The sequence below is a fragment of the Diabrotica virgifera genome, chromosome 8 (assembly GCF_917563875.1).
Source record: "Diabrotica virgifera virgifera chromosome 8, PGI_DIABVI_V3a".
In the NCBI taxonomy this organism is placed as follows: Eukaryota; Metazoa; Arthropoda; class Insecta; order Coleoptera; family Chrysomelidae; genus Diabrotica; species Diabrotica virgifera.
In genome coordinates, this window is record NC_065450.1 from 41,008,885 (window position 1) to 41,031,048 (window position 22,164).

At 31.1% G+C, this 22,164-nt stretch overlaps 1 protein-coding gene across 1 annotated transcript in view; it reads right to left on the reverse strand.

The window, feature by feature from the left end:
* Window positions 1-857: 857 nt before the first annotated feature.
* LOC126890140 (cytochrome P450 6j1-like) overlaps window positions 858-22,164 on the reverse strand; it is a 45,974-nt gene continuing 24,667 nt past the window's right edge. The window contains exons 3-4 of the mRNA XM_050658990.1: window positions 15,928-16,176; window positions 858-1,024 (exon numbers count right to left, since the gene is read on the reverse strand). Coding sequence (XP_050514947.1) covers window positions 858-1,024; window positions 15,928-16,176 — 416 coding nt within the window. The remainder of the gene's footprint in view (window positions 1,025-15,927; window positions 16,177-22,164) is intronic.

The following is a 22,164-nucleotide window of genomic DNA, read 5'->3' on the forward strand; positions in this document are numbered from 1 at the left end:
GGTGACGAAAAAAAAACAAAAACTGCAGCCCTCCAAATCATTTCTGAGGTTCACGGCGCCACCGTGGCGTAACGGTTTCGGAAAAAAAAATGGGGATGGATTATAGAAATTTGTAAATAACACCAGTACATGGAAAATCGCTGAAAGTTTTTTATTCTAGCATAGGCGGTTCAGATGGTTTTAAAAGGGGTTTTTTAAAATATAACGCCCTGTAAACTGTAACTGAGTTGCCATTAAGTCATTGGAATGTAAACAACTCAATTTGCATCCCACGTGTTGGAAAATTCAATACATTACCTTGTGCACTTTTAATGCATCCATGTTATATTTAAATAGTTTTTACCGGAATATTTTTCTTTGGTGGCTCAGCTAGCATCCAGTCTACCTAACACTAATGATGATTTTTTTATAAAATCGAAAACGTTTTGTTGTGATGTAGACCTTTAAAGGGATTTTAATAAAATTTTATACCTTTTACAAAGGATTTTTTTCCAATTTTATTATACATTTATTTTTGTAATCAGTGTATCAAAAGCTTCTAAGTGAGGTGTCACATGATGTACTTTCCCATTTAAAAAATCAAAGTTATGCCTGTCACCTGAAGACAGATCGCGTAAAGTTCGAAACATTGAAATATACTATTACTATTTAAAAAAGCGACCTGTCCGAGCGTTTTGTTTATGTGCTAAAAATAAATAAGTTATTAAGGGGGGGCGGTAACACTTATTCCAGCGCACTGTATACACAAATAACATGTGTACATAGAACGCGATGATATGGACAATGATCGAGTAATCAGTTCAATTGGTCATTTTTTGCAAAAATTGCATTTATTTCTAACACATAATTAACACATATTATGGTAAACGAGAAAATGTTATTGGAAGTCCGCATTTTGACTGTAGGGCAAATGATTTCTTCTCAAATTCAACTGGGTCAGGAGTATTTTCGCATTTCTCAATATTAAAGTTTAAGAGAATATGTGAGAGACATGAAGCTACAGCTAAAAGTCCTAAGCGTTTACCTAAAAACAATGTTTATATTTTAGTTTATATTTTATAGACGACATCATAATCCTAACCTTCGTCGGGCGGCATAGGTACAATTGTAACTTTTGAGTTTTCAAATTGTGATAACATTTTTTTTTCAAAGACTTTAACTTTTGTGACATCTATATAGTCCAGAAAGCCACTGCGCATCCGCTAGGAAAAATATTCTAATTCGGATTTTTTGCACAATCTTACTCAAAAAGGACTCCTTTTAACAAATTTCCATGTTGCCAGGACCAAAAGGTGGTCAAAAATTTTTTAAACGTTTTTTTTGTTGTTTTTTTCCTAAAATTATTTTTATTGCATGGAAAAAAGTTTTTTTAGGTTTTTTGGATCATTCCAAACAGAAAAGGTCTTTAGTGACTTTTTTCTAAAAATGATAGTTTTTGACATATAAGCGATTAAAAATTGAAAAATTGCGAAATCGGCCATTTTTAACCCTCAAAGACTATGTGAAAAACTGAAAATTTGAATATTGCCAAGGTTGGTAGATATTCTTTAAACATCGATTGATGAAATCCCGAAGAGTTTTTTGCAATACAATATTCAAAACTCCTTTGTTTTTTAATTGCGAATCAAGCGTGCGCGACACTATTTTCCACCGACAGTATGGTGCAAATGAAAGGAATAAATTCGTTATTTCGAAATCGGCGACTTTAAGGAAAAATCCCGAAACAGGTCGATTTTTATTTTTAAGTTATGATATTGTGGCATATATGGTATACTAGTGACGTCATCCGTCTGGGCGTGATGACGTAATCGATGATTTTTTTAAATGAGAATAGGGGTCGTGTGGTAGCTCGTTTCAAAGGTTCTTCAATTCTCCATCAAGTAATGTAAACATTTACATAATTTTTTATACAGGGTGTCCTTCTACTTCTTTTTTTGTCAAATATTTTAATTTAATAAACATTTTTTGGACACCCTGTATAAATAATTATGTAAATGTTTATATTACTGAATAGAGAATTGAAGAACCTTTCAAATGAGCTAGCACACGACCCCTATTCTCATTTAAAAAAAATCATCGATTACGTCATCACGTCCAGATGGATGACGTCACTAGTATACCATATATGCCACAATATCATATTTTAAAATTAAAAATCGACCTGTTTCGGGATTTTTCCTTAAAGTCGCCGGTTTACGAAATAACAGGATTTATTCCTTTCATTTGCACCATACTGCCGGTGGAAAATAGTGTCGTGCACGCTTGATTCGCAATTAAAAAACAAAGGAGTTTTAAATATTGTATTGCAAAAAACTCTTCGGGATTTCATCAATCGATGTTTAAGGAATATCTACCTACCTTGGCAACATTCAAATTTTCAGTTGTTCACATAGTTTTTGAGGGTTAAAAATGGCCGATTTCGCAATTTTTCAATTTTTAATCGCTTATATGTCAAAAACTATCATTTTTAGAAAAAAGTCACTAAAGACCTTTTCTCTTTGGAATGATCCAAAAAACCTAAAAAAACTTTTTTCCGTGCAAAAAAAATAATTTTAGGAAAAAAACAAAAAAAAAACGTTTAAAAAATTTTTGACCACTTTTTGGTCCTGGCAACATGCAAATTTGTTAAAAGGAGTCCTTTTTGAGTAAGATTGTGCAAAGAATCCGAATTAGAATATTTTACCTAGCGGATGCGCAGTGGTTTTCTGGACTAATACATTTATGCAGTAGATTATGTGAGCCAAATATAACAGAAAAATATTTATTCAGTTCCCAGAAGGAGGCTTAAATAGCTCCTACCCCCATAAACGACGACATAGGTACATTTTTTTACCGTGTACATTTAGTGGAGTCAATGAAGGTGGATATAAGTTATTACCTCAGATTTCATTGAACCTCCATCGATTTTCATAAAAACTGGTGAGTGGTTAAAGTATACCTCAAAGAAAAAAGGTGACATAGTGCCAACTTGCGCTTTTTGCATTTTAGGGGTGAAATACACCCCTTTTTTAAAAATTATTTTTTAGATTTCTGAAAGTGCAGTCACTGTAAGTTTTCACTTCCTATTTTGTTGAACCTTCATCGATTTTCATGAAAATCGGTAATTAGTTAGAGGATACCTTAAGCAATAAAAGATATATAGCATCAACTTGCGCTTTTGCATTTTAGGAGTGTAATACTACTTTTAAATTGTAAAAAATGCAGATTTCCGCATTATGGCGCAAGTAATCTCGTTTAATTAAGAAAAATAAATATTTTTTATATATTTGTGTGCATGAGTTACATTTTTTTTTTATTTTTCAAACCTTATAGCAACCAAAAATCCGAAAATTAACAAGTCGAAAATCACGAAAACCTTATTCTTCTATATTTCTGAAAGTGTAGTCACTGAATGTTTCCACCCACGATTTCTTTGAACCTTCATCGATTTTCATGAAAATGGTTGATTAGTTAGAGGATACTTCAAAAATCAAAAGTGATATGGCACCAAGTTGCGCTTTCTGCATTTTAGGGTGAAATCCACCTTTTTTTTTAATGATAAAAATGCAGATTTCAGCATTCTGGCTCAAGCAATCTCGTTTAATTAAGTAAAATAAATATTTTTTTACATTTATGTGCATGATTTATAGTTTTTATTAATTTTTTAAACCTTATAGCAACCAAAAATCAGAAAATTAGCAAATCGACAATCACGAAAAAAATTAATCTTTTATATTTCCGAAAAGGTTTTCTCCCCTGATTTCGTTGACCCTCCATCAATTTTCATAAAAATTAGTAAGTAGTTAGAGGATACCTCAAGAAACAAAAATGATGTGGTACCAACTTGCGCTTTTATCCTGGGGGTGGATGTTACCCCTTCTCATGGGTGAACACTATTTTATTAAAAATAACCCCATAATTAGCTAGAGGAGTAAATTCTAAGCAAACTTTCTTTTATCAAGTTTATAAATTTTTTATTTAAATAATATTTCATAATTTAATAAAATATTGTTGGTACAGTAAAACCTGACAATAACGGCCACTAAAAATAGAAAACAATTGGCCGTTATAGAAATGTGGCCGCTAATGCTAGGTTTCCTTTTCCACAAATACATAAAATATAATTGAAAATTTATTTATTTTAGTAATTAAAGCAAATCTAATTTAATATAATTCTACAAACAAACGGAACATACTAAAACTAAATTCAATTTACTACAATATAAAACAATATATCTATACGAAAAAACAACTACAAGAAAAACAGAATTTTTGTTTGTTTTACATTTTTTTAGATAAACGAAACATACTAAAACTAATTTAATATAGGTAATACATAATATAAAACAACATACTATAGCTACTACGAAAAATACGCTTATCACTAAAGTATCGTCGTGTTTCCATGCTATATTCAACAAAACCAACTTGGTAGGGCCTTTAATTAGATATCGCAAATCACTTTGGCTGATTTTGTCTGCATATATATTATGTTTGAGGAATCCCTTTTTTTGTGAGACTGGATATAGGACATTTCTCAAGTATGAATTCACATTCATGGTATATCGTTGCTATACAGGGATAATAATCTGTGCAATGTTATGGTACAGTCTACGTTAAATATGAAGTAAATGTGGAAGATATACACTGGTTATTCATTTCAATCTAATTTGATTGCTTTTTAATCGTTTACAATATTTAAAATAATTAAAGATATAAAGTTAGGGATTTCAAAAATAAATTCAGTTCTCACTGGCAGGGTGGGAAATAATAAAGTGCCATACAATAGCATTTCATTACAATGCTCATTACAGGCATTACAGGCTGCTCCGTTTGAGAAAACTCATACTCTCAAACTTTGAGAAAACACTCATTCAGTTTCGACCAACCCTGCATTAGCTAAAATTAAACGTTTTGCTAGATTAATAATTTTTAACAATAATAGATTATATTAAAAATCACTTGAACATAACTTGATTTTCGTATGTCAAATCACTACAATTATACAGGGGGTGAATATTGCTATGAAATTTGAAAATAAAATGTAATTACCTTTTAAACTACTTGGTATAACATCACAAAACCTGATATTTTAAGAAATAAAACATAGGGGAGAATCCAAAAATGTAAAAATATACAGAGTGTTCCATTAAACAAAAGATAATTTTGTTTCACCCTGTCAATATGGGTGGCCCTGTATATTTGGAAATGTATTTAAATTCTGATATTATCTATACCCCAATCTCACCTAAATAAACTTTTTTCGTATCTCCTACAACAAACGACTAATTGGACTTCCCACAACCTGTATACATACAAAATCTCCGCTATAAAATTTTTTCAAAGAAAACGTTATTGGTTTTTTTAAAATAATTCCGTTAAATTTTGAAACATGAGATTTATCCAAAAACCATTACAAAGCTAAGTAAAAGTTCTATAACACTGTATTAAACATAATTTTCTAAATCTTTTATTTTTTTTAAATACAAGGTGAAAGGGCCCCGGTTACATGGTTCTCGCAGTAAAATTTAGGTTTTAAATGTTTCTATCTCGGTTATTTTTTGTCGTAAAAAAAATATTAAAAAAAAGAAAAAGCTTGAATAAAGTTAAAACTAAAATTTTATTCTCTACCATTTTTTAAGTATATCGAGTATTTTTGGAGTTATTATTAAAAGAAAATGAAATTCACGAATATTTGAAAAATTCTAATTTTTTTTAATCGTATTTTTTTTTCAAAAATATGCATTCTAAACCGGTCAAAATTGTTGCAGTTATTATAGTCCTGTCGCCAGGGGGGGTACAACGGCCTCGTTAATTCAGATGGACTTACCCAAGTTTTTTTTATGTATTTTGACCCGTAGAACACGAATTTTTTGGGTAACAGTTGATCCGGATGTCGATAAGATTGTTATAGACCAAGAACTTGAGGAATCAAATAACAGCGATTTTTGGCAAAACAAAACAATATTTTGTATTTTTTGGGTCATTTTAAGCAAAAAATATTTCTACAAGTTTTTTAGTAGGATGCACAGTTTTCGAGATAAACGCGGTTGAACTTTCAAAAAATCGAAAAACTGCAATTTTTAAACCCGAATAACTTTTGATTAAAAAATAAAATAGCAATTCTGCTTAGCGCCTTTGAAAGTTCAAGTCAAATTATGTCGGTTTTGATTATTTGCATTGCTAAAAATTTATTGTGTTATTGTTAAACAAAGCTACAAACAACTAGTGCGTGAGTGATGTTTCTATGATTTCTCATTTAAAATCGAACGAGTAGGTAGAATAGGTACTAGTGCAATCAAGACTATTTCTACGTTACATGCGTTAAAACACATGTAAAAGCACGGGAAACCCTACGTGTTTATAGCTTTGTTAAACAATAAAAAAATAAATTTTTACCAATGGAAATAATCAAAACCGATATAATTTGACTTAAACTTTTAAATGCGGTAAGCAGACTTGCTATTTTATTTTTTAATCAAAAGTTATTCGGGTTCAAAAATTGCAATTTTTCGATTTTTTTAAAGTTCAACCGCGTTTATCTCGAAAACTGTGCATCCTACGAAAAAACTTGTAGAAATATTTTTTACTTAAAATGGCCCAAAAAATACAAAATAGTGTTTTGTTTTGCCAAAAATCGCTGTTATTTGATTCCTCAAGTTCTTGGTCTATAACAATCTTATCGACATCCGGATCAACTGTTACCCAAAAAATTCGTGTTCTACGGGTCAAAATACATAAAAAAAACTTGAGTAAGTCCATCTGAATTAACGAGGCCGTTGTACCCCCCCTGGCGACAGGACTATTACTCATATTAAAATAAATAAAGTTTTAAATGGATTACTATAAATTTTAATTTTTGTGGAAATGACGTATGTTTCATTTTTAATTCTTCCCTAAAAAATCTGAAAGGGTCCTCTTATTTCCATCATAACTTGCTTAATTTTGATGCTATCGACTTCTTATATCGCTTTTTGATAGTTACCTTTAAGTACTTAATTAAAATGTTTAATATCTATATTTAACAAAGTGCATCGTTTTCCTGTTATTTAAGCTTGAATACTAAGATTTGAGTACTCGCGGAAAAAAAATATACATTCAATTGCATATAACTCACTTTTTATATGTAGTAATGGATTTTTCGAATAAGGAACTTATTTATTTTTATATTATCTTCGATTTTGGTAATAACAACTATTTTGAAGAAACTTATGGTTTTTGGGTTATTTATGAACAACTGCTTTAAAACATGGATTTTTTTCAGGAAAAATCAAAACTTTTGATCTTTAATAACTCAAAAACTATTGATTTATTGAAATAACTTTATATAACAAATTTTACTTATAATTTGTCCCTCTATCGATTAGTGGTATTATTTTTAATAAAATAATTTCCACTCCCGAGAAGGGGTGGCATCCCCCCCCCAGGGTAAAACCGCAAGTTGGCACCATGTCACCTTTGTTTCTTGAGGTATCCTCTACATACTTACCAATTTTCATGAAAATCGATTGAGGTTCAACGAAATCGGAGGTGAAAACCTTCATTGACTCCACTAATTTTTTTAATTAATATTTTTAAAAAACAATACATTTTGTATTTAAATGAGAGCTTATTTGAATCAAAATACAAAAATGAATGTTACTGTGGATTTTTGCAACACGAACATATCGTATTAGACAAAGAATGTTTGTCACACTCAGGTAGAAAACATACTACACAAGTATTTCTCGGTTTATGCTATTTTTCCGTTCGCTTTGATAAACATGATAACTTCCAGTTACTGGAGTAGATCCACAAAGCTGTGAGATACTTGAGGAGGAGTATCTACATCAAATACATAGTCTGTTTCGACCAAGGACCATTTCTACAGCACCACGAAGAAAATGACTCCTCATCATCATCCGGTTTTTATTTTGAGATTGAAATGAAGGCAACCAAATATCTTTAAAATAATGCTTCAAAAATTTCCTGCGTTAGTCCTTTGTTTTTTGTAATGGATTATGCTCTCGATATACAGGGTGTCCCGAAAATATTGATCATAAATTATACCACACATTCTGGAGTCAAAAATAGTTCGATTGAACCTAACTTACCTTAGTACAAATGTGCTCATAAAAAAAGTTACAGCCCTTTGAACTTTCAAAATGAAAATAAATTTTTTTCAATATATCTAAAACTATTAAAGATATTTTTTATTGAAAATGGACATTATCATTTTTATGGCAGGATCATCTTAAAACAAAATTATAGTGAGATTTGTCCACCCCATAAAAATTTTTTGGAGGTTTTGATCCCTTAAATCCCCCAAACTTTTGTGTACGTTCCAATTAATTCATTATTGTGGTACCATTTAGTTAAAGACAACATTTCTGAAACTTTTTTGTACCTTGGCATTTTTTCGATAAGCGAGTTTTTATTGAGATGCGGCTTCTTTTTTAATATATTTACATACAAAATTTATGGGAGTTTTGTTCCTTTAAACTCCCCAAATGTTTGTTTACGTTCCAATTAAACTATTATTGTGGTACCAATAGATAAACACAATGTTTTTAAAACTTTTTTGACTCTTATTTTTTTTTTGGATAAGTCACCTTTTATTGAGATGTGGCTTCTTTTTCAAAATATAACTAAGAATGTAAATTATAAATACATTTTCAGATTATTAACAGGTATCTATAATCGTACTTAACCATATACAAATAGGTGGTGGATTCGAAAAATATTCAAAATATCTCGATAAATACTGGCTTATCGAAAAAGTCCTAAGAGGCAAAAAAGTGTTAAAAACAGTGTGTTTAACTAATGGTGCCACACTAATAATTAAATTGGAACGTACACAAAAGTTTGGGGGGTTTAAGGGAACAGAACCCCCATAAATTTTTTATGGGGTACACAAATTTCACTTTTATTTTTATTTAAGATGCTGCTTCCATAAAAATGCCCATATCCATTTTCAATGAAAAATCTCTAAGAGTTTTCGATATATGAAAAAAAAATTGATTTTCATTTTGTAACTTCAAAGGGCTATAACTTTTTTTGTGTGCACTATTGTATATAGGTAAGTGAGGTTCAATTAACTTATTTTGACCCCAGAATCTGTGGTATAATTTATGACCAATCTTTTCGGGACACCCTTTATAATGTATCATGCTAAACCAGTGACGTCAATCATATCATAAAAAAAGGCCAAGGGCCAACGCAATGTTCGACATAAAAGTCTTGGTGAGTGTACGGCCAAATACTCACCCAGCATTTTATCCATGGCATCAATCACGCTTTGGTTTTATTGTAATACTGAATTATTTCTGGCTTCGCCATATAAGATATTTGGTTAAATACCGAAACCTCAAAAGCCAAAATTTACAACTTTTCAGGAAAGCGAAAAAACTTCGCTGCTTAGTACATGTTTTTTTCTCAGTATTTATTTATTTATTACTTAAAATAAAAAATATGAAAATAATTTTTTTTTCTACCACCGTGTTAAAAATCGAGCGTTAAAAATGCTACTTTAAAGCACTAGTGCTTTAAAAAAATTTTAAGGCACTGCAGTTTGTTCGTATTGACCGTATTTTGATGTAATGTCAAAAAAATATAAAATTGGAATGTCAGTCAAGTTCAAGTAAAAGTTTTTGTAGATATTGTCCTGTAATTACGATTGTAGAAAAAATATTGTATGATATGCCTGTTAAAAAGTACATTTTTAAGGCACTCATGTGAATTGCAGAACTCGCTTTCGCTCATTCTGCAAACTTTCACATGCGTGCCTTAAACGTGTACTTTTAACACTGATATCATAAATAACTATTAAAAAACGCTTTTCTTTAGTTACGAGTGACTAAAATTAAAAATATTATAAAAAATCAACTAAAAAGCAGAAAATAAAAAAAATCAAACTCGAAGGATTATTCGAAAAAAAACGGTTAGATTAAATATACAAAAATCTCACACATTCGTTTAAAAATTGAAAAAATCCAACATATTCGTTAAAGGAAAGCGTGGAGCGCGTCTTCATCGAATAAACGGTTTTCGCCCCACGCTTTTCTTTAACGAATGTGTTAGATTTTTTCAATTTTTTAACGAATGTGTGAGATTTTTGTATATTTAATCTAACAGTTTTTTCGAGTAATCCTTCGAGTTTGATTTTTTTTATTTTTTGCTTTTTAGTTGATTTTTTTTATAATATTTGTAATTTTAGTCACTCGTAACTAAAGAAAAGCGTTTCTTAAAAACTGTTTTTTTTTCATATATTTTCATTTTTTACTTTTTAGTCTTACACTTTTCAAACATTAAAATATATCGTCATGTTTATTAAAATATGTGTATAAAACATATATATACTAACATGAAAAGTAGTCGGAATCGGCAAAAAAATTTGAAACTTTATTATTTATTTATGAAGCATAATATAAACAATGAACGTAAAAAGTGAAATTATGTATAGCTCATATAATTAGCTACAATCTGTAAAAGTTTCAAGTTTCTTCATTTTAGAAAACAAGAAAATTTGAGAATTTTCCGTTAAAATTGTTTTTTTTTATTTAAACAATTAATAAACATAAAAAAATATTTTTATTAACTATTCGTGTATTGTTCCCGCGAATGCATAATATGTCTGCAAATTTTCATTCATTTGCCTTGAAGAAAAGGCAGTCAAATTAACGTCTAAAGATTTGACCCAAACGATTGAACTAAAGAAAAGCGTTTAAAAATAAATGTCAAGATATACTTTTCTACAGAAAAGAAAAAAGAGAAAGAAAAAACATGTACTAAGCAACGAAGTTTTTTCACGCTCTCCTAAATAGTTGTAGATTTTGACTTATGATGTTTCGGCATTTAACCGTCGATATGGAAGACTAGGCTTTGGAAATAGGAATGATACTGGAGATGATAATTTTCTGATTTAGCAACGGCATTAGATTTGGCGATTGTTATTAACACATCGATTCAAAAGAGGTCAACTTATCACATAATATTATAAAAGTGGACCTAGAAAACTAAAAGAAACAGAGTGTTATACCAACGGACTTCTAAGAAGGATTTGTATTGTATAGAATTAAAAATTTATAGCTTTGATCGAGCAGTACGTCCTGGGTATACCCAGAGGGAGAACGCCTGCGCATTACAAAATTGGGCGTTCGCGGAGTCCAAATCTTTCCCTCTGAACACCCTCCGGATTTTTAATTCGGTGTTCGCGCAGTACAGAAAAAAGATCCTGAACATGTCCGGGATACCCTCTCGACGTTCGAGGATTTTGTTTCGGATTTTAAGTTCGCACAGGCGCACAAAATATTTGGGAAGAATTTCTTGACATTCTGTTCTTACTCCTTCCAATTCTTAACCTAAAATATTGTTTTGTTAAACAACTTGTAGATGTAGATTCTGGTTTTTGAAGTTTTGAAATTATGTAAAGTGTTGTGTCATTTAAATATTCTTCAAAGAAATTTTAATATTTTTTATATTAAAGCTTTTTTAGTTGTTTTTGTCAATGTTTTCCATTTCGTATGTTTATAAATAAGTAGGTACCTTTTCTAGTATTATTTTCATTCGATATTCGATAATTATCTATTACGGTAGTATGTATTACAATAAATTGTACCCTGTTTTTACTTAATTTCTTCTATCTAAATGAGCTTATAAGTACCTACATATTCTTGTGGTTTATTTTTCAGTTTTTATGAGTTAAATTAGTCTCTTATTGAATATAATGAAACATAAACAATACACCAACCTTATTGGGTGAAGTCGAGTTCGCTCCGCTTCGTTCAGGTATATTTTAGAAGGGTACGAATTGGCTCCCGCATGAATGCGGGTAGGCTCTCATATAATCGCGGAAACATTAGACATTGTTGCCAAATCGTGTAATATTTATACTGCTTAGGAAATTTACATAGTGATATAGACTTTTTATAGGAAAATTATACTTTTAGACAAATACTTTTAGAGTTTGTTTTAGTTCAACATTGGCATATGTGGCAATTTTAACACAAATTATCGGTGTCGGCCCGTATGCGCTCGACCGTTTTGCGCTCTTACCTGAAATCGGCCGGTTTGCGCTCTACACTCTAATACCCGAAAGTTAAGTTAGGACCGAAGGGTTAGGTCTTCCTCCTTTCCCATAGATATTTTTAGGAAGGTACCTGTTTCTAACAAAAAGAGAAAATTTGAAAGAAGTGACAACGCTGGGTGATATTTTCGACATGTTTAGGTAAAATAAATTTTGTCTATGGGAGCCAATTCGGACTCCACCTTTTTTAGTTCAGGTAAAATTCTTACCATTGGGAGCGAACTCGACCCCGTCCACTTATTTTGAAACTATTTCTTGTGTCTTGTTATATTTCATTATTTTTGTGGTGTAATAAACCACAACACAATGCCACAACCCATCAAATTCAATACATAGATATCAAAATTGGAAATGATTGTTTTACTAAATTATTCCTTCCTTCAGATAATGTTCAACCCCCAGGAAGTTAAAGGTAATTTTTATATCTAAATATCAACAATCTTTTACTCTCTACAAAAATGTAAGCTGGATTTCCGAGTGGAAATAACCACATTATATTGTGGAAATAATAAAGAAAGACTCTAATCAAATTTCTACCTTCTAAGAAAAGCGTTGAATTATTGAATAGAAAGTTAATCCTTTGCCCGTTGCTTTTATTCTCTTTTATCTTTCTCTTTGTTGACATACAAATTTGTTGCATTTGCATTTTTTTTGACATTTATTTCGAAATAAGAAAGAGACCACAAAAGGCTTCCTTCTCTAACCTTAATGTATGCAACCCGTCATTACATTGCGAATCCGAAAATTGTTCGCGGAGCGAAAAATCCTGAGCATGTCCAGGATAAGTTTACGTTGACGCCTGCGCATTGGAAACTAATGCCGAACTTACTCTGAATACGTTCGATTTGTACTGCGCGAACACTACTATTATCACCAGTAGCGTCACAGATCTTTATGAGCCAAAGTTTTCTTCAGAATAATCCTCCATTCGCCCCTGTCTCTGGCAACTTTGCTCCATGCTCTAATTACAATAGATTTTATATAATTCTCTAATGCCTGGTTGAACCAACAGAACTTAAGCTCCAGCTTAGCTAAGCTCTGCTTATAGATTAAGACCACCGGAAGTATCACTTACGTTGCACCATAATTTTGAATTCTTACCTTGTTTTCAAGTATATCTATTATTATTTATATTCCTATTATATTCCTAATATTCCTAATATATTCCTATTATATTTTATTGTAATTATATTACATTGTAATTGTAATTCTTATGATATTCTCGCCTTAAGCCTAAGATTTGTTGGTGCAAACAGGCATAAGTTGTCTTGGTACCTAAGGTGGTCTTCCTCTTGCTCGTTGTCCTATCGGCCATCTTCGGTTAAAAATTTCCTGACTATGACATCTTCTTCTCCCCTCGCGATTACATGCCCGATCCATCTAAGTCGTGCTACCTTTATGAATTTTACAACGTTAGGTTCTCCAAACCTTCTATATAGCTCAAAGTTGTAAAGACTGCGCCACAAACCTTGTTTTTTATCCCTCAATATTCTTCTTAGGATTTTTCGCTCGAAACGTTTGAGCAGTTCTTGGCCATTCTGTGTAAGTGACCAAGTTTCTGAGCCATATGGTAGCACTGGTCTTATTATAGTCCAGAGAAATAAGATTTTTCTCGTGACACATCCCCCTCCAGGCCGAAACCAATTTTTTTGAGTAGTATGGACATCTATATTAATAACCTTTATGTTTCCTGCAGCCGATTTTGATGATATACATAGTTATAAACAAATGAAGATCAAAAAAGGGTAAATTTTCGCTTTTTTCCTCTATAACCAAAAAGTTAAGCATTTTAAAGAAATTTGAGAGTAAGAATCTCATAAATCGTCTCAAAAATTTAAATATGGCGTTCGCTGAATATGTCTATCCTTATTGGTTGCTTAGAAAATTGCAAAATAAATCATAAATTTTGAGTTTTTATAAATATTCATAACTTATGTAAAAATTTACTTAGAACCTTCTTATTACACGAGTTGCTAAAACTTCGGGTGCTTAAATTATATTTTAAATTTCAAAGCAGTTGGTCAAATAGTTTAAAAGTTATTTAATTTGTTTATCCCAAATTCATTTTTTTTGCAACACTATAAGTCAGAAAATTATGAGGTTACAGTAATACTTCTGACAGTTTATGGAAGAAGAAAGTTTATACTATTGACTTAATTAAAAAAAATTACAAAAAGTAATTTTAATCAGTGTAAAATTATTTTGCAAAAACACGTCGATTTTTTGCTTACTTATAAACAATTGGAATAACTTTTTAACCGTTAGCCGTAGACGAATTATTTTTTCATATTTGACAAGAATGAATTTTTATACTTATTTAGAAAGAAAAACAATTGTCCTAGGACAATTAGGGACGAAGTTAGCCCCCCCCCCCCATTTTTTAATTCACATGCTTTTGCAAAATAATTTTGCAGTATTTAGAATTATTTTTTGTAATTTTTTTAATTAAATTAATAGTATAAATCTTCTTCTTTCATAAACTATCCAAAGTATTAGTGTAACTTCATCATTTTCTGACTTATAGCGTTGCAAAAAAATTAATTTGGGATAAACAAATTAAATACCTTTTAAATTATTTGACCAATTGCTTTGAAACTTAGGGTATGATTTAAGCACCAGAAGTCTCAGCATTCCGTTTAATAAGAACGTTCCCAGTTAATTTTTACATAAGTTATGAATATTTATAAAATCTCAAAATTTATGATTTATTTTGCAATTTTCTAAGCAACCAATAAGGATAGACATATTCAGCGAACGCCATATTGAAGTTTTTTATACGATTTATCAGTTTCTCACTCTCAAATTTGTTTAAAATACTTTTTGGTTATATACGAAAAAAGCGAAAATTTACCGTTTTTTGATCTTCATTTGTTTATAACTATGTAATATCATCAAAATCGGCTGCAGGAAACATAATAGGTTATTAATATAGATGTCCATGCTAGAGCAAGTGGAATATTTTAAATACCTAGGAGTAATAATCGAAGCAAATGGTAAACAAGACATGGAAATAAACGAGAGAATGGGACGAACAGGAAGCTTATTTAACGCTATGAAAACAACATTTTTGGGGAAAAAAGAGATACCGGAGAAAGTAAAAACGGCAGTCGTTAAATCATTAGTTAGACCAACAATCATGTATAGCAGCGAGACATGGACATTGACGGGGAGACAAAAATCCAGAGTCAATGCTCTGGAAATGAGGTTCCTGAGGAAAATAGCAAACAGAAAGAGGACAGACAAAATACGAAACGAAACAATTAGACAAAACCTAAAACTGGAACCAGTCAATGAAAAAATAGTGGAGGGACAACTTCGATGGTTCGAGCACGTGTGTAGACTATCGAACGAGAGGCTTACAAAACGAGTGTTCGAAACGAGAGTGCAGGGGAAAAACAAAAGAGGAAGACCAAGAGTTATGTGGGTAGATGAAATCAGGAAAGAAGTCGAGAAGAAGGGATCGATATTGTAAAGTGCAAGAAACCTAACGCAAGATCGGAAAGAATGGAGACTACAATGCCAAACTCAACTCCACCAGCCTTACACCTAAAGGTAGAAAGGCTTAGGACTAAGTAAGTAAGTAATATAGATGTCCACACTACTCAAAAAATTTGGTTTCGGCCTGGAGGGGGTTTTGGCACCAACAGAATATTTTTTTTCCTTATTTCTCTGAGCTATTAGTGTTTTATAGACAATAAATTTGAGCTTTATAGGTAGTTGTGAAGCCATATGATTATGTCTTCTTAAGCAACAGTAAAACTTATTAAAGAGCACTATTGTTCATTTAATTTCTTCACTGACATTGTTAGAATTAAAAATTAATTGTCAAAAAACCCTTATAATAAATACAGACATAAAACCTAGGCATAAAATACTTCACTTACCAATGCAAGCCTTTGGCCCTTCTCCGAATGGAAAATACACCAAACCATCTGAGTTATAATTATTATCAGCAAATCTGTCAGGATCAAACTGTTCTGGGTTGGGAAAATATTTGGAGTCCCTCATTATAGCAAATAAGGGAATGTAAACGATCATTCCCTTTTCAATGACAAGATCTGTTCCTTCCAGACGATAATCGGTTATAGCCTCTCTATCCATAAATGGTAAGACAGCGTATTTTCTCATAGTCTCTAAAATAAAACCTAACTTAAAGCGAATTTGACATTTTAGATTCAAATTAGCTTTATTATAAATATACATAATACAAGGTGCTTCATTGGAAAAGTAACATACGTTAACTGTAAAAAGAGGTCACTTAGGCGGTCTCAAAAATAGCATACTTAATGGGTCTTACTTCATTAATAACAAAGATACTGGGTGCTGTATCTATTTTGCCATTTTAATATTTGGTTCATAACGTTTTAACCACACCGTATATTTATTTTATATTTAGCACGCAAATATTCTTTAGGTGTCCAATCAACTAATTTAGTTACAATTGCAAAAAAATCCAGGTCCGGATTAAAAAATATTGGAAAAATATTCCGACCCAAAAACAACACCCTGTACATTAAATTTTTTTAAAATGGATTTTGCATTTGAAACGAGGATGAAAAACTAAATGTAGTTGGTATACTTTGAATTTTCGGCAAAATTATTTTTCTGGTAAAATTTTGGATTTGAATCCTGAAATTATTCGAATTGCGAGAGCTCGAAGTAGAATAAATAAATTTAAATACGAATAAAAATTTAAATACGACTTACAACTTGTTAAACACACACAAATATGTATAAAAAATCCACGGCGGGATTAAAAAATATTGGAAAAATATTCCGATCTAAAAATTTTGCATTTAAAAAGTAATAATAATGAGCGCCATGCACGTGTTAGGCGGTCGTAAATTCTGAGTGCGAGAGAGATGCCATTCCGGCAGTCCAATTGTGCATAATACTTGCACTCACATTTACAGCCGCGTCAATACGAACTAACCGCCCATTGTTATTAATTAAAAATAACAGCTTAGTAAGAAAATAATGACAAAAATTTCTTCAGGATCTTGTAGGGGGAGCATTAAACTTTGATTTAGTCACTTTCTGACTTTCATAATAATAACTTTTAACCGAGTTACTAAGCCTTGAAAATTTCCATTTTTCGTTTTTTTCAATTTTAAATTGCTTATAACTCGAAAACGATCAACTTTAGAGAAAAAATTTAAGAGACCTTTTTTATCCAGAATGCTCCAAAAACCCTACAAAAAAAATTGTCCGGGCCAAAAACACTTATTTTTGCAATTTGATTAAAAAAATTGTTAAAAAATTTGGACCACTTTTCAGGTGGGCGACTTCTTGAACCTTATTCTGGGATGTCTCACGAATGTGATTATGTAAAAAAATCTCATGGGAATATTTTTTCCAACGAACCCGTCGTTTTCGCTTGTCTAAAAGTTATTTTTCAGCAATTTTTTTCCGTTTTTCTTTCATTTTTAAGATAGCTCGTTAATTAAAATTATGTATTTTTGTGGACTCTTTATTATTTATTCATTCAAAATGTTAACATTGTAACAATTTAGATAAATAATGATATTAATTAAATAATTAAAATTAGGTCACATTTTAAATTCAAAGTATACCACTAAATTTAGTTTTTCATCCTCTTTTCAAATGCAAATTCCAATTTTAAAAAAAATTAATGTACAGGGTGTTTTTGGGTCGGAACATTTTTCCAATATTTTTTAGTCCGGCCCTGGATTTTTTATAATTGTAAATAAATTAAATGATTGGACACCTTAAAGAATATTCAGTGTTAAAATATAAAATATGTAAATGTAAAGTGTGGTTAACGAGTTGTAAGTCGTATTTCAATTTTTTTTTCTACTTCGATCTTTCACAATTCCGATCTTTCATCGAAAATTCAAAGTATACCAATAATTTTTCATCCTCTTTTCAAATGTAAAATCTATTTTAAAAAAATTAAATGTACAGGGTGTTTCTTTTTGTGTCGGAAAATTTTCCCAATATTTTTTAATCCGGATCTGTATTTTTTTAAATTTTAAACAAATTAATTGATTGTACATCTTAAATAATATTTGCGTACCAAATATAAAATAAATATACAGTGTGGTTAAAAAGATATGAACCAAATAAGAAAATGTCAAAATAGATAAAAACCCAGTATCTTTGTCATTAATGAAATAAGACCCATTAAGTATGGTATTTTTGAGACAGCGTAAGTGTCCTCTTTCTACAGTTAACGTATGTTACTGACTAACATATTACAGGAATACCAGATAGTAAACAACTTTATCTATCTCGGGTCTAGTATAACTAACGATAGTAACTGTGAAGCAGAAGTTCGGAGACGTATTGGTGTGGCAAAAAATACGATGAGTCGCCTAAATAAAGTTTGGAAAGACATATCTATCTCTCAAAATATCAAGATGAGACTGGTGAATGCCCCTGTATTCTCAATATTTCTATACGGAGCAGAGACTTGGAATCTTCGCGCATGCGAGCGCCAAAAAATTGATGCCTTTGAGATGTGGTGCTGGAGAAGAATGCTAGGCATACCTTGGACAGCTCATAGGACAAACGTTTCCGTTCTAAACCAACTCAATATTAAAAAAAGGCTGTCCACAATATGTCTGCAACTAATTCTGCAATTCTTTGGAAGCCATGAAAACAAAACATGTAGAAACTTTTGACGCTGTAAATGCGTTACTTAAAAACTACGGATCCATCAAACATATTTTTCCAGTTAAGCAATAATAGAGACAAAAAATCAGCAGTTAGAAGTGAAGCCAAGGCACTGCATAATAAAATGGATATATTTGAGGTTAACTTGGATACTCTATTGACACTGATTTGTTTTTGAACCCGTCGTTTTCGCCTTGTCTAAAAGTTATTTTTCAGCAATTTTTTTCCGTTTTTCTTTCATTTTTAAGATAGTTCGTTAATTAAAATTATGTATTTTTGTGGACTGTTTATTATGTATTCATTCAAAATGTTAACATTGTAACAATTTAGATAAATAATGATATTAATTAAATAATTAAAATTAGGTCACATTTTAAATTCAAAGTATACCACTAAATTTAGTTTTTCATCCTCTTTTCAAATGCAAACTCCATTTTTAAAAAAAATTAATGTACAGGGTGTTTTTGGGTCGGAACATTTTTCCAATATTTTTTAGTCCGGCCCTGAATTTTTTATAATTGTAAATAAATTAAATGATTGGACACCTTAAAGAATATTCAGTGTTAAAATATAAAATATGTAAATGTAAAGTGTGGTTAACGAGTTGTAAGTCGTATTTCAATTTTTTTTTCTACTTCGATCTTTCACAATTCCGATCTTTCATCGAAAATTCAAAGTATACCAATAATTTTTCATCCTCTTTTCAAATGTAAAATCTATTTTAAAAAAATTAAATGTACAGGGTGTTTCTTTTTGTGTCGGAAAATTTTCCCAATATTTTTTAATCCGGATCTGTATTTTTTTAAATTTTAAACAAATTAATTGATTGTACATCTTAAATAATATTTGCGTACCAAATATAAAATAAATATACAGTGTGGTTAAAAAGATATGAACCAAATAAGAAAATGTCAAAATAGATAAAAACCCAGTATCTTTGTCATTAATGAAATAAGACCCATTAAGTATGGTATTTTTGAGACCGCGTAAGTGTCCTCTTTCTACAGTTAACGTATGTTACTGACTAACATATTACAGGAATACCAGATAGTAAACAACTTTATCTATCTCGGGTCTAGTATAACTAACGATAGTAACTGTGAAGCAGAAGTTCGGAGACGTATTGGTGTGGCAAAAAATACGATGAGTCGCCTAAATAAAGTTTGGAAAGACATATCTATCTCTCAAAATATCAAGATGAGACTGGTGAATGCCCCTGTATTCTCAATATTTCTATACGGAGCAGAGACTTGGAATCTTCGCGCATGCGAGCGCCAAAAAATTGATGCCTTTGAGATGTGGTGCTGGAGAAGAATGCTACGCATACCTTGGACAGCTCATAGGACAAACGTTTCCGTTCTAAACCAACTCAATATTAAAAAAAGGCTGTCCACAATATGTCTGCAACGAATTCTGCAATTCTTTGGAAGCCATGAAAACAAAACATGTAGAAACTTTTGACGCTGTAAATGCGTTACTTAAAAACTACGGATCCATCAAACATATTTTTCCAGTTAAGCAATAATAGAGACAAAAAATCAGCAGTTAGAAGTGAAGCCAAGGCACTGCATAATAAAATGGATATATTTGAGGTTAACTTGGATACTCTATTGACACTGATTTGGGAAAGGGTTTTAAAACCAGTGAATGCAACAAGCAAAACGTTAGAAAGTGTGGACTTGAACGTGTCAATTGGAGTAGAATTAATGATATTTGAGCTTTGTTGGAGACGTAAGAAATAAATTAAGCGAAATTGAACTAGAAGCCAAAAATATTTTTTTGTGAAAGCAATAATCTCACATATATTCTATAGAATTGGCCTTCAAAAAACAAAGAAAAATACATTTTTCGATAAAGCAGTTGAAAGTGAAACAATTTTAAAGGGGCAAGAGATATTCAGAATTAAAGTACCTATTTAATGTTATATGCCACAGTATTTCTCAAGATCTTTTAAGGAGAATATAATGCTACAAAGATGTTCAGATCAGCTGTTACATGTTTTTTACGCTAAATAAAGAAGAGGTCAAAAAATGAAATAAAATAAAATTTTATGCGAGGAATATAAAAAAGATGTTGATGAAACCAAAGAGAACTTGCATAATGAAAGTATTCATTTTAAAACGGTATGCCAAAATTTGAATAAACATTTGAAAATTTGGTGTCATCCAGGATGTAAAGGCAACTTTTGCCAATTTTTAACTTTACTGCAAGTTTATTTGACGATACGAATTTCTAATGCGTCAGGCAAGCGTTCTTTTTTGGCTTTAAACAGCATAAAGATACATATTATATTGAAGGTCAAAGGGTCAAGAAAACCTAGACGCATTATCACTATCGTATTATAAAAAATGAAGAAGTGGAGCAACTGAATTTTGATAGTATTAATATGGCAGTTTGCTAATGCCTAGTCAAGAAAAAAAGTAAGCTAATTTTTGTCTTATATATTTTTTAGAATATGTTTTTTGCTTGTCATGCGTTTATGACAGCCCTGGCATTAAGGCTATCTTCTCCCGGTGAGGGTGGTTATCCCTTATCCGAGGGGTGGAATAATTGATACGCTTTCACTTGTTGAGTTGTTTTATTTACACTCGCATGAGCATAAGCTGGTAGCACCGCCCCCAAAGAACGTCTCGTGAAGAAAAAGAGACACTATCTTTAATGTGGAAATATTACGTCTGATCACAAAATAGAATGACGAATGTGTCATATAATAATAAGAATTCCCTTGTTATAGTTTTGCTGTTTATATATTTAGAAATGCCTATTCAGCATCGACCATGAAAAGTGTTTATAATTGACTCTACAATTATTAGTGAATCGTGATCTAGGATAACAATATTTATATAATCGAATGAAGGTTGTAATATTGTTATGATGACATAAATAACTGAAAGTAATTATCGTAGATAATTACAGGGTGTTTTTAAGATATATCTACTGAGTACAGATGAATTCTTGTACACCTTCCCTTTTTAGGAATTTTCCGACTGCGGGGAGGGAAATTTGCAAGTAGTGCTACCAACCCATACTGTGTTGTAATCAATACAAAAAATTTATTTTATATACAAGCTTCCTAAGCCTACGCAAATACATAAATAATATAAAATGTTCGTTTAACAACATTGTTTCGTAACACTTGTCACTCACTGTGTTTTCGGATTGTAAGCATATAATCTATTCTTATGTATTTCCTTGATTTTATTGTTTTCTATTCTGATTTTACAATTAACGTTATTTACTTCTGTTATCGTGAAAGGACCTACATAAAGACTATCAAACTTACCATTCTCTTCCCTTTTTACAAGGACTAGGTCTCCTCTTTTAAAGTGTTGTGGTGTTGCTTTGAGCTTATTCTTTTCTTGCCGCTCTTTTTTGTGTTTTAATAAGAAGGTTCTGGCTCTCTCGTGTGCGCTTTGTAGTTTGTATCGTAACTCATTGTAGTAGGCATCTATATTGTAACATGATTGAATCTCATGTGTAAGGTC